The sequence below is a fragment of the Heloderma suspectum genome, chromosome 3 (assembly GCF_057233095.1).
Source record: "Heloderma suspectum isolate Gila_16-S chromosome 3, 16-S_ref, whole genome shotgun sequence".
Taxonomy (NCBI): Eukaryota; Metazoa; Chordata; class Lepidosauria; order Squamata; family Helodermatidae; genus Heloderma; species Heloderma suspectum.
This window is the reverse complement of record NC_139460.1, coordinates 261,045,924-261,059,949: the sequence shown is the minus strand read 5'-3', so window position 1 is coordinate 261,059,949 and position 14,026 is coordinate 261,045,924. Positions and strand designations below refer to the sequence as shown.

Sequence of the window (14,026 nt, the reverse complement as noted above, 5' to 3'; positions counted from 1 at the left end):
AGAGACAGGTTTGCCCTCCTCAGAAACAACATAATTCCCAATCATTGCAAAGAAAAGAAAAAAAAGTGGTGGTTGTGGTTTCCATTTATACAGAAAATGTAACTCTTATCCAACAGCCTGAGGGCATTTAGGCTGTAGCCCCCCCCCCTTTACACTTGATGTATGAGGGACATGGCTGAACCCTATGCTATTTTGTATAGAACTGTGACCTGATATGTAAAATATAGAATGTGATGCAGTTTTAGTGCAGCTTACATAAATCAGATCCCTTCATAGCAGCCATGCTAATTTATCTGGAAATGTGTCCTAATGGTACAAAATATAAAGTCTCACAGTATTTGAGGGCGGGGGGAACATTTTCTTCAACCAGATGCACCCTTTTTGCACCTCTGATACCCTGGATGATTCAAGAACTTAAATTCTCTCAAATTATGCAGCTTTCAAAAGTCTTGATATGCTTTTGAGGATATCTCTGGCATTTCATTGTGGTTGAGATAGAATTCAAAAGCACTTGATGGCCAGATATCATGCCCCAGGAGAAGTCTGGCTCAGATCAACATATCTTGAACATCTCCGATTGTAGTTTCTGAAACAGTGAAAACTGCACAGTACATCATGGCTGAGTGTGACAGGAGCTTCATAATAGTCACATATGATCATGTGATTGCAAAACTGGCTTTGGACATATAAGTAGAAGAGTCTAAATGTCCACAAGTTGCTTAATAAGACTCGCGTTTCTTGTATTCATATATACAATCAGGGCCAGAAATATTGGAACAAGGATAACTGTTTTGGCAGTTGGCCTCTGTACACCACCACGTTGAAGTTGAAAGGAAACACACCCAGATGGGAGCAAAGTCAGGACTTTCAGCTGTAATTCAAGGGGTTTGACAAAAGTGGGGCACTAACCATTCAGGAAGGACAGCCAGTGGCATACACCCCCCCCCCAGCGCTGGTGGCTCATAAGTAATGGAACGAATGGCTGACAAGCAGCTGCATGGCCAGGTGTGGCCTGTTTCCTGGGTACCCCATGACCAATCAAGCAGATAAAAGGCCTGGAGGTGGTTCTAAGCGTTACATTTGCATTTGGTAGCTGTTCACTGGAACTCCCAACATGAGGTCCAAAGAGGTGTCCATGCGAGTGAAGGAGGCCATCATTAGGCTGAGGAAACAAAATTAAACCCATCAGAGAGATAGCAACAACATTGGGAGTGGCCCACAAAACAGTTTGGAATATCCTGAAAAGAAGGAATTAACTGGCAAGCTCAGCAACAGCAAAAGGCCTGGTAGACCACGGAAGACAGCTAAAGTGGATGACCGCAGCATTCTGCTCATGGTGAAGAGGAACCCTTTCACAACATCTAGCCAGGTCAAGAATGCTCTTGAGGAGGTAGGCATGTTATTGTCAACATCTACAGTCAAGAGACAGCTTTATGAATGTAAATACAGAGGCTTCACAACAAGGTGCAAACCACTGGTAACGCTCAAGAACAGACAGGCCAGATTAGCCTTTGCCAGCAAACACCTAAAAAGCCCACCCAGTTCTGGAATAAGATTCTTTGGACTGTTGAAACCAAGATGAACTTGTACCAGAATGATGGGAAGAGAAAAGTATGGAGAAGGAAAGGAATAGCTCATGTTCCAAAGCATACCGCATCATCTGTCAAACATGGTGGAGGCAGTGTTATGGCATGGGCATGTATGGCTGCCAATGGAGCCAGGTCACTGGTGTTTATTGATGACCTGACTGCTGATAAACACAGCAGGATGAATTCTGAAGTGTATAGGGCTATACTTTCTGCTCAGATTCAGCCGAATGCTGCCAAACTGATAGGACACTGCTTCATATTGCAGATGGATAATGACCCAAAACATACAGCAAAAGCTACCCAAGAGTTTCTGAAGGCAAAGAAGTGGGATGTTCTTCAATGGCCAAGTCAGTCACCTGATCTCAACCCAAAAGAGCATGCTTCTCACTTACTGAAGACAAGACTGAAGGCAGAAAGATCCACAAACAAGCAGCAGCTGAAGGCAGCTGCAGTAAAGGCCTGGCAAAGCATCTCGTGGGAGGAAACTCAGCCTTTGTCATGTCCATGGGTTCCAGACTTCAGGCAGTCATTGACTGCAAAGGATTTTCATCCAGGTATTAAAGGCGATCCTGAAGTTTGAAATGATGTTGGTTTGTTCCATTACTTATGAGCCACCAATGATGGGTGTATGTGTATGCCACTGGCTGTACTTCCTGAATGGTTAGTACCCCACTTTTGTCAAACCCCTTGAATTACAGCTGAAAGTCCTGACTTCACTCCCATCTGGGTGTGTTTCCTTTCAACTTCAATGTGATGGTGTACAGAGGCCAACTGCCAAAACAATTATCCTTGTTCCAATATTTCTGGACCTGACTGTAAAAACCTATCTGTTGCAATGAGTGAAAATTGTGCGGAGAACATAATGGGTTTTTGGACTATGCATTAGAGACAACTCTAGAATTTCCACCGTCCCACTGGACAAAACCAGTCTGTTGAACTGTAACTAAAAACTTTTTGATTGACAGCTTGCATTTGCTCCATAGCCACTGTAATGGGATGCCCACTTAGACAACCTATTCCATTGCAAATTGTCACTTGCATCTAGAGCAGTTTCCCCACCCCAACCTGATGGCCTCTAGATGTTTTGGACTACACTGTCCAGCATTTCTGACCATCGGCCACTGCTGGCTTTGGCTGATGGGAGTTAAAGTCCAAGACATCTGGAGGGCACCAGGTTGGGGAAGGCTTACCTAGCGTATGATCCTACTTATTGAGGTGCAGAGAAACTGGTAATATGCAAATGCTGTTGGGACAAGTGACAACTGCTCAAGGATAAAGGATTATGCAGCAAAAAGGCAGTGGTTGACTTCACTGTCACCAAGATACTTGAGACCTAGGGTATAGATGGCAGCATGAGGGTGGTGGCTGACACTTTTGAAAAATGTAGCTGCAAAGAAATGTAGAGCAAGCTATAATTGAATGAAGAACCAAGCAGATTTATCAAAGAAACCAGCTCTGTTCCTGCTGCAAGTGGCCTCAGCCTAGATCTTCAGAAATTCTGAACTGCATCTGCTGCCTGTGGAAGGGAGGAAGGCTCCAGAAAAAAACACAGCAAATGCCAGTCTTTTAATGACAAGGTGAAAGGGCTATCCTCAGTGGAGGGTAAGAATGGGAGGGTAGACCTGTGGAGGAGCTGCTCCCTACCAAGTTCTTGGCTTAAACCATTGCAGCTATTTTCCGACCTTCTGGGGTTCTCTTTTGCCAAGACTCTAACCAGTCTTTGTGTGTGCCATCAGTGCCCACACACTGAGGCTTTTTTGCATCTTCAGACAGTGAGGTGAGAGATGATCTGTTACTGCATTGATCCAGCAGAGACAATTAAGCGCAGTCTCTCTGTTTTGTATGAGGGGTTATGGTGTTCTCTGTCCCTACCATACCTACTCTGTCTCAACCTCTAGTTCATAGGGATGACATTCTGTCTGCCGCTAGAGGAAGGAGAGAATAGAATTCTCTGTGCAGCAGTAGGAGAGTGACACAAGTCATGGGCTGCACACCACAAGGTACGCCTGCCTAAAGATGATGTCAGGTATTTCCATTGAGTCATTAGGAACAGACAGCCATTTAACTGTGAAAACATAAATAAAAAGTAACTCAATGTAAATGTGATGTGCCTACCTTGAGTAAAAAAAGAAAAAAAGTCAGAACTTGTGTATACAAGCTCTTACATTCTCAACATCTCTTGGGCTCGGTCATTCAAAAATCAGATAATGGGAACTTTTCAGCCTGGCAAGGTAAAAAGAAGCTTAACATATGAGAACACTATACATACAGCCTTGAAGCTGTATGTATAGTGTATTCAGGAGACATTTTGCTCAGAGCCACCTCTTCCCATTTCAGGCAAGCTTTGCCTTCTATGTCGTTAATTGCAGGGGACCTGAATCCCCCCCCCCCAGTTGGCAAGAGGACAGAGATTTCATTCATGGAGGATGTGGTGATAGCCCTCTATTTTATGTCTGGTGGAGGGTGTAGTATTGCATTCTGCTTAGTCCCCAGTGGCTAGCTGCATTCCAGAGTGAATTATTCCTCCTCCTAGATCTACTCTCTGTGCTTGAGGTCTGTGTTGTCATACACTTATTATTCCCATCGTAGCCTCAGCACATATACAAGAAATGGCCAATTGAATTTGTAGATAGCTGTTATTGCTGGGGATTTTTTTCTCTCTGCCAGTAAACCTGACAAACAGAATTGAGGAAGAAGTCTGTTTGCAGAGGAGGCAGCATACTCTAGCAGCAGCAGGACTGCTGACAAACTATTCAGAAGTGACCTTGTAGAACGTCAACATTTATTCATTTCCCTGCACCTTCCTGTTCTCTGTTGTGTGGTGCATGGATTGCACCTGTGGAGAGTATCTGCTAGGTGCTAGGCAGCACATTCTAAAATACCTACTTGGATATCCTCTTGAAGTTTCTCGCAAGGAGATGGAAGCCTGGATATGTCTATGTACTCTTGCTTTGTAGTAGACATATCAATGTTTGCTTTTGGAGAATCTGATTGATTCTCTGACAATCAGAGAATGGCATGGCAGGAAACAGAGTTCTGTCCAAATTGTCAGAAGGCTTCTCTACTTTCTTAGCCTTTGTGTGTCTTTCCTGGATGCTCACTCACATGTTCTTAAAGCTTGGGCTCTTTCAGACCATAAGGGCCTAAGGACACAGGGGTGTTGAGGCTTGGCCCTTCTTACATGCTCAAAGTAAGCTTGTTCCACAGATGACAGGAAGTGTTTCTTCCCACCTGATCCACTATTTGGGGGTGGGAGGTGGGGAACAGTATACACTGGGTGCTGGTAGATGCAAAAAATCCATCTAGATAGATCGAGGATATCTTGGTTTTCTTTAAGCCTGGCTTTTGACTTAAGTTTAAAATAATTGATGCTTCTTTCCCATTGTGTATTTGCGATGCAGGTTTTGGAAGTGGTGCGTGCCAACTATGACACTCTCACCCTAAAGTTGCAGGATGGACTGGACCAGTATGAACGCTACTCAGAGCAACACAAAGAGGCTGCTTTCTTTAAAGAACTGGTGAGATTCAGCTCTGTAATAGGAGGCTCAAAGCCATGGCACAACCAGACCTGCCCTTGTATCCACGTAACCTATAGCTGGTGCAGATGCAGAAGCACATGCATTAGTATGTTTTTCATTCATAGGTAACATCTAACTAGATACTAAGCAGACATAATTAGGAACAGAGAAGTTTTAGTTCCACTAATCTTGGGGTTCCTTGAACTCTTTTTGCAGCGTGTTCCTGAAGTTGGTTGGAATTACATGGTTAAGACTTTTCTTCCATGCCCATGCAGCCTTTTCTGAAAGTCAGAGAAGTGTCATGCTGAGTGCACCTGCCAGTAGCTTATCAAGCACAGCATGTTCCAACAGTTCCATTGATGGAACAGGAATAAGGGCGCTTCTTCCACATGAGACAGACTTAGCTTTGGGATTTGAAATGCTCACTACATCCCATTCCCACAAATTGAGCTGATTCACCCCAACAAAATTCTTCAAACAGTTTCCTCCCTACTAACATGTTACTGTAACTTCTTTCCACTCCTGTGCTATCTTTGCCAGATAATCTCCAGATTGCAAGTATTGGAGCAATGGAGGAGGGCAGCTAGAAATGCTTTTCTTTTGCATTTGCATATGTATCTCAGGAGGGAGACAGCTGAACACAGAGGTCTATCTTGAATAGTGCAGGAACGGCCATGTTTGTTCTCACCTGTGTTGTGGAGCATTCTCCTCCACTTGTATCATGTCCATGGCTCCTTTTGTGCATAAGCAATGTATGCTGCCTCAGTTCTCTCCCTCTTTCCCCCAGCCACTGTTGAGTGTCCTGCTATTCACTAGCTGAAGAACTTTGCATTTCCTCTGATTAAAGTGAAGACTTCCCTTTTCTAATTTGCTGAGATTGTATTTTCTTTCCAGAGTCCATCCTCCTAAGTACTAGTAATTTAGATTCAGTATCACTGAGTATACTTAACATCATTGCCAGTAGTCTTCCATCCCTCTTTTTTTTATGAGAAATGCCCAAATGGACCCTTTCCCGGTTGGATGAAGACAGGGAGCTTTATTCATTATTCCTCATGTAGTGATTAAACAAATACAACCAGTTTAATCCCTATTTCTCTAGAGACTTAATGAGCCTCCTCCAAGCCAATCCCTTATTGAGAGCTATGACAAATTTATAATGTGTCCCCTGAGTTCATTATCAAAACAGGGTGGGGGACGAATCAAGCTGATCTAGTTTGACGCTTTGTTAAAAACCCTTACTTTTCCTTTCACTATCACATTTTTCTTCTAGGTTCAGAAAAAACATGCCCCCTCCCCAGAAGACACTGGGTCACAGTGCTATGTCACACATGATGCTCAGTCAGATCAAGGACAGCACATAGGTTTCTCATGTACTGCTTACTTAGGTGCCATTGAAGAGTGATAGCATAATAGCTTGTTGCAAAATTTCCTTCCTTAGTCGACCTCCGAAAAGGAAACTTGAAGCCTGCTTTATGTCCTGAGTTGATCAAAGCCTGTGGACAAGGCAGAGCTTTTGGAACTGGGTGTATTCATGCAGAGGTAAATTTAGAGCAACAAGCGATGGTGACTTGAAACCAAAGCTCTGGATTAGAGCTGATGGAGGTCCAACAACAGTGGCAAGTCAGGGAACAGGCCAAATAACAAGGTTGGTAGGACTGTGGACAGCTCCTAGGCCAGCCTTCCCCAGCCTGCTGCCCTCCAGATGTTTTGGGCTACCATTCCCAACATTCCTGACCATTGGCCACTGCTGCCTTTGGCTGATGGGAGTTAAAGTCCAAGACATATGGAGGGTACCAGGTTGGGGAAGGCTTATGTAGAGTATGTTCCTACTTACTGAGATGCAGAGAAACTGGCAATGTGCAGTGCTGTTGGGACAAGTTGCAACTTCTTCAGTGATAAAGGATTTTGCAGCAAAGGCAGTTTTAATGTTGAACCCATTTTCTTTAGAGTATGTATGCATCAGATCTCGCCTGATAAATGGCTCCTTCATAGGACATACTGATCTTTAGTACTGAAGCCTGTTTCCCACAATTGAAACTCTTGGTTTCTTGATGGGCTTAATTCCACAAATCAGTCTTTTTGCATCAAAAGCTGGCCTGTCATGGTCTCTTTCAGTACCAGAGATGTTGAGCTGTGTCAGTGGTACCTGTAGTGACTGTTGTCTCTCCCACAGGTTCGGTCCATCAGCATCAATGTGCGACGAAATCTGGCCTTTAACACCCTAAGCCAGGAGGCCCTGCTTAAAGAGTTTTCAACCATCTCCTGAAGCTGCGTTATGTACCTGCTTCCTGGCCAGTCCTGGTGTTACTGCGCCCCATTCCCCAGCACTGACTGTAGCTCCTGGTTGTGGAGTGGTCTAATCCTAGTGCACGTGTCTCTTTTCCAGGGAAGATCAAGAGGAGATTTGGACGTGTCTCACATTCCTGGGCAAAGAGAACTGATTATATGGACTACACTGGGGAATGGAAGTAGGGAAGAGGGATCTGTAGTTAATTGCTCTTTCTCACTTTCTCTGTAGCAACTATGGTACAGGGATAAGATTTTTTTTCCCCCAGGTGAGAAAAATCAGAGCAGAACAATGTTGATCAGAGAGCTCATCCTTATAATTCTCTGAAAGCTGTCTGGTGCTGGTCAGAGGCCTGAAGAGAGAAAGTGGTGCAGGATAAGCCCTTGATAATATGGGGCAGACTGACTGAACTCCTGTCCTATGTACACTTGTGCTATGAAGCCCAAGTCATCAGCTCTGCTGGGGTACTTTGCATCTGCTGTCCTTGTTTAGTGTTAGCCACATCTCAAACTGATATTGAGGTTAACAGTTGAGGGCTCTGCCTTTCACTCTGAGCTAGTGCCTCCTATTTGGAATGGTGCTTTCCAGAGCTTCTTGAAAGCTTTCCTGGTTCCCAGCCTAAAACACTTGGTCTCTGGCATTTCTTAACTAAGAGGCTACCTTTATGCTGTCCCTACTACACTGTTTTAAAGCTCTGGGGTTGAGAGGATTAACATGGGTCAGGTTTTTTTTTTTCTTCCAAAGGAGCAATAAATTAGTGGGCTGTGCTTTTACTGCTCATGCAATTGCTGTGTAATAGAGTAATTTCTTCCTGATCCCAGGAGGTTGCCTGATCTCCTGCATTAAGTTCCTTAATATCTGGACCAAGTGCTCCCATTCACATTGTCAACATCCTGCCCATCAAACTGCCTAAACCAAATTCCACATTGACTGAAGCAGGAACTGCTTAGCTCAGCCCAAAATCTAACTTCTCTGAACTCCAACGAAGTGCTTCACTGAGTAGGTAGAATTAGGGAATTAATTTTGCACAGCATTTTCAGGAAAAAGGAAGAATCAGTGCTCTGCATATGTGTATTCAGTTCCACATTCCTGTCCAGCAAGTGATATGACTGCAGACTACAAGACATGTCGCTTGTGTGGTCAACCATCCCATCAAACTTCTGTCACTCTTTGTGCAGAATTCATTTTTCCCATTTTTAAAAAAAGGTAAAGTAAGTCACTTAATTGCTTTCTATTATACATGTAAGGACATGTAAATATAGGACTGTACTCTGTTGGAAAGCCAAAAGTTGACTGTGCCTTAGGCACTGTACTCAGAGGAAAGAGCTCAGTCCACAGATAATCCTTAGTAAAGGGGTTGTTAGGATTTGGCATTGTGTCCATTTGGGGTGGTGGGGAGAAGGTGTCTCCCACCTGCATATTCTCTTCCTTGTTGCAGAACCACTTCCACTGGATGAGCAGGAGTACATACACCTTACTGGGATACTGGGATCTTTCCTGGTATATGCTGGTTTAGCAGATTAACATGGAGACAGACTTTGCTTCAAAGAGGACTAATTTTGTGTAACTTCTCTGTTGAGAAACCCCCTCCCTGTGCCCTTTCTCATATATTGATGAACCACAGCCATGTCTAGCAGTGAATTTTGAGGCCAGAAGTTCAAAGAAGTCTTTTTATAGAAGAAACGCTGTAAATGCCCTGCTGCTGAAACAGCACCTATAAGAGGATGTATATAGAACTCCAATAGAGTTCAGTAAAGAGGTGGAGAGGGGTGTGCCTCTGATTGCTCTTTTGTGTGCAGTGTATCCTTTTGTGTTCTCTTTGGAAGAGGTAATAAATTATTATTACTATTAACATTTCCTTGGTGCTAACACTGTGCTAGCTGCTGTACCCAGTACGCAAGTGACATAGTCCTTTCCTCAGGGTGCTTGCCATCTAAGTAAAGCCTATAGGATGGAATGTGTAAGATGGAGAGAACTTGGATTTGAAAATGTGGGAATTGCAAGCTTAATTCTTAGAATTCTTTTTTCAAGAGAGGAAGCATGTTCAGTGTCAAACTCCAGAGGCTCTTTCTTACTTCCATTCTCCTTCAAGTAATCAGAGGGAAGTCTTTTTCATCTGGGATTGTGCCTACTCTTACTTGGACAGCAGGGTCAGTCTCTTCTGACTTTACCAGAGGGAGGAACTTATGGTTCCTATCTCGGCCCTATTTTGGGCCTGGGAGTAGGGTGTGCATAACAGTTCACCACAGTCCTTTCAGCAGGCCTTTACTTTAATTTTTATTATTGTTATTTCTAATCTTTTCCTTTTCCTACTTGGCACCTATAGTGTATGCTGTAGTTCATTCTCAACTTCCAGTAAGAACACACTTTGTGTTAGGATGGGTGTCTTAGCTAATAGTGATTGATCTCTTATCTATATATGCCTTTGGTTTATCTGGCTCAATTAGAAATATCTTGAGTTGCAATGTAATTTTTCCAACTGGGATCCTTTGAGCAGTTGTGCACTTACTCTATGCCTACATATCCCTTGGTAATGCATGCTTGTGACAAAGGGAAGGTTACAGAAATATGCTACCCCCAGGATATTCACATCTGTTTTTCTACATATCAGGCAATACAAGGTGGCTTTTCCAGTGTCCCCCTTTTTACTGTTGTTCCACACTACACTTTTTTCTTAGCAGCACTCATTCCTTCAACTGCAGCCCTATGGAAGTGCATTGGGCCCAAGTTGTTGTCAGTCATCAGCAAAATCTTGATTACCTTTTTGACTGGCCTTCCTTTTATCCTCCTTGAGCTGGAACCACAGCTATCCTTTAGGCAGAAAATTTCCCCAGGAAGGGTGGGGCAGGGAGCAGAAAATTACATTGTGGCTGACAGAACCCACTGAAAGGGAAAAGGTCTCATTAATATGAATTAGAGTTATGTTAATAAATCTAACATCAGTAGGTCTAGTGGCATAATAGGATCTCCTCTGTTCTGAACTACAAGCCTAGCCCTGCTTGAGACAGCTGTAGCTTTTCATCTCTTTTCAGTCCTCTTGTATGTTTCTCTACTCCTTTCTACCAGATGCTGGCTTAGACCCTAGAGACAAGATAGGTTTAGCACTAATGAGAAAGGCTAAGATGGGACTTGTGGTTCAGAATTTCCATGTATCTATGTGGAGTGCATGAATGAATTCTATTTTGTAATTATTAATTTATAGCTGCCTTCACTGTCAGTTAGCTGCCTCTGAGACTCTGGAGTTGCCAGGTCTTAAATTGAATGGCAGAGGCCAGGAGACAAATGTTTTAACATACAATGACCTAATCCTGTCAGAGAGAGAGATTGGTTGGAGGAAGAAAAAGAGACTAGAGTTATTAAAACTTGTTTTTCTTTCTCTTTGAAAACGTGCAGGTTTTTCTTCTGTGGTCTGAAGGGTTCCATTTTTCAGACACTCTAAAAATAAAATAATTGAAAGATCCTGAAAGTTTTCCACCCCAGCATCCTACACAGAGGCAAGATTTTCTGTACCAAACTGTGCTTTTTATATTGGCTCATGCTGTAGAAGACTCTGGCATGAATATTTTGGGATCAATGTGCATTTTAAGAGGATTTAAGGCACTTACAAATTCTGTCATGCACCAGAAAACATGAAAAGGTGTGTGCTTTTAAGTTCTAAACTTTTAATTCTGACAGCCAACCTCTTGCAAAGCTTATTTTAACCTGCAGAGAGCAATCTTGTGACTGTATTAACAAAAAGCAAAAGCAAACATACCCAAATACCATCACCACACACAGAGTGTGTGTGCCTCCCTCCACCCCATCCCCCACCCCCCTTACAGGCTTCTGCTGCTGCAGCCATTTTTCTTTGGGGTAGAGCTTTGCCGAAGCCTCAGTTTGCCAAACAGACATGGACTCAATATTTTCCCTGAGTTAAATGGTGGATTAAAATATGAACTTGGAAACTTCAGAACTGTTTGGAATATTCACTGGATTTTCTCTAAATCTGTGAAGGGGAGACTCCTACAATATCCTTGTTTGCTTGATAGAATTTAAACTGGCAAAATGAGAAATGGGAGGTACGTTACAAAATGGAAGTTTTTTTGAGTATTCAGACTGAATGCTTGCAAAGGCTTGAGCTTTGGGGGAGCATTTGATTCAGACAGTTACAGATAGCTTGTAGGGCATTCACTGCCCTTCCCCCTGCCTTAAAGGACTTTGCCTTGGGGCAGGGCCGGGGCAGGTGATGGGGGGATGCTCCCCAGGCCCTGGTAGAGCATCTTTTCATGATGAGGATGGGATTGGAACTACCCTTATCAGAATCCCTGGCAGGGAACTGAAGCTATTCACATCATTTTTGTTGGATTTGGAGGACCTTCTTCCTGGCAGGAATGATGCACAAAGTTTCAGTTTCCAGTCCTGTCTCCAGTGGGCAAAGATGCCATCATCTTCCCCTGCCCCAAGATAAGTTACTGGACTTTGGGGCAGGGGGCAGCAGAGACCAGTCTTGTAGGGCTGAGGTGACCAAAGGCTTTGCACACAGGATACTGCTTGTTTCAATCCTGCTCACAAGTATTTGAGCAGAGGTACTCCTCAAGTGCTTGCAACATCCTGACATTTGTTGGATTTTTCTGAAACCTGGCCAGATTATATTACTAACCAAGTATATTTTCCATGCCAAACTTCACATTAATAAAACAAATCATCTTACATTTATAACAAATAGGATTTTCTGTTGTTATAATTTAAGAATGCTGAAAAAGCCGGCTGCCTTAACTGTACAGCTGCTGTTCTGGCTGTATAATCACCACGAGAGTGCCACAAACAGCAAGAGAACTCAAACGTCCCTCACCCCCACCCCCTGCCCGTCTGTCAAAGCTGTCTGCTACACAAAGATGGGACAAGATAGCTCAATCAAGTCCTACCACATTTTGTAGATGAAGGGAAATTCTGGCATCATCAGCTAGTCTGACATGGGAGAGAATTCCTTCTCTAGTGGTTCCAGGGTTCAGTAGTCTTTACTTTCAGGAAGTAGTCCAGGGTTGGGTAGTCTTTACATCCTCTTGGTTGACAGACAGCACCTCCAGCAATAACGACATCAAGAGGAGGGGATTCTCCTCCGCTCCCAGGCCATCCCTGTCTGGCTAGCAGATTTCTGGCATGGCTCGTATCTGAGCTATTGTGACACAATTTGAATTTTACATCAGCAGCTTATTAACTAGGATAAATAATGTAATCCTCAAAATAATACTATTTTTAATCTTCAAGGTGGACATTTCGGGGCTGTATTTGCTAGAGACAAATGGCTGCCATACGCAACACGTGCTCTACCTTGGTGGTGAGTGAAAAAAGCACACAGTCAGAAAATACAAAAATGGCATAAAAACCACAGACTCGCCATCAGCATCCCTGGAAATATTGCCAGTGGCTACCAATCAGGAACAGTTTTGGTGACAACTCCCATGTGGAGACAGCCAGTGAACCCATGATGCGGACATGCTCCCAGCACATCCCTTGCATCACTGTACATGCAACGCAGGAGCCAACACCACAGTGCCCACATTCCCACCAGTCCCAGGGGCTCAGGCAACAATGATCCGAGCCCTGTTTTTTTAACACAACACACAAAGAGGAGGAAGGAAGGCCCACACAAAATGAGAACCTTTAGCACCTTGCACAGAAGTTAGCTTGGAAAAGATCTGATAAGTGGATACAGAAAACTGCTTCCAAGTACAGCTGCTGAATTACCCAAAGGTAGTTTTTGGCTAGAGTGCTGGACTGAGAGTCGGGAGATCCGGGTTCTAGTCCCCACTCGGCCATGGAAGCTCACTGGGTGACTTTGGGCCAGTCACAGACTCTCAGCCCAACCCACCTCACAGGGTTGTTGTTGTGAGGATAAAATGGATGAGGAGGATTATGTACGCCGCCTTGAGTTCCTTGGAGGAAAAAAGGCGGGATATAAATGTAATAAAATAAATAAATAAATAAATAAAATAAAATAGGCCTCTGTCCTTAACACAAGAGATCCTGTTAGTATTCTTGACTTCAAGCAAAGTGTCCCGCAGGCACTCAGTGCTCAGTTAATGGAACCTCCTAAGCATCGCAACATTCAATCCATTTAAGCCTGAAGCAGCTCAATCACTGCATGAGGAATTTAAGTTTTTCATCCTGGAGTGACAGGAGTGGTGCCAGTATTTGGATCACTGTGGCAATTGTTGATCCTTCAATCAGTTCAAAAGGGGTCTCTACAAATGTTTCCAGTACAGAAGGTTTCCAGTTACCTCTTTCCAGCCTTATGGGGTTTTATGAAAGCTATTATAAAGATTATGGCGCCCTGTGGCCTGCCTTGTCTGCCACTGCTTCACTTTTATTCTAGCAGAGAGCTCTCTTCCTCTGATGTAGAGAGGAGAAATGCTGAATTTGTGAAGAAAAATAAGTTGTTGATGCTCACATCCAAGATAGGGACACCGATGAGGACTTTGGGCACACGTGTAGAGCTTATAGTATGCGGGTCATCAACCACTAGGCATGATGATCTCCTGAAAAGAGTGATGGGTCTGGATTCTACAGAGCTGTTTTCAGAAGCTCCTTCTGCCTTCCAAGTTGTGACTGCAGAGCAAACATGCCTGTAGAGTTAGATCATGAAGGGCATT

At 43.7% G+C, this 14,026-nt stretch overlaps 1 protein-coding gene across 17 annotated transcripts in view; it reads left to right on the top strand.

Annotated features, from left to right (window-relative positions):
* Positions 1-12,078, top strand: part of ARMH3 (armadillo like helical domain containing 3) — a 177,133-nt gene extending 165,055 nt beyond the window's left edge. For 10 of the 17 annotated variants that reach the window (XM_084846563.1, XM_084846557.1, XM_084846567.1 and 7 more), the window contains 2 exons: positions 4,991-5,107; positions 7,281-12,078. In XM_084846563.1, coding sequence (XP_084702689.1) covers positions 4,991-5,107; positions 7,281-7,373 — 210 coding nt within the window. In that variant the 3' untranslated portion in view covers positions 7,374-12,078. Of the gene's footprint in view, positions 1-4,990; positions 5,320-7,280 lie in introns of those variants that run through there. The other 7 variants (XM_084846556.1, XM_084846560.1, XM_084846553.1 and 4 more) reach the window with 1 other exon arrangement.
* Positions 12,079-14,026: the final 1,948 nt, after the last annotated feature.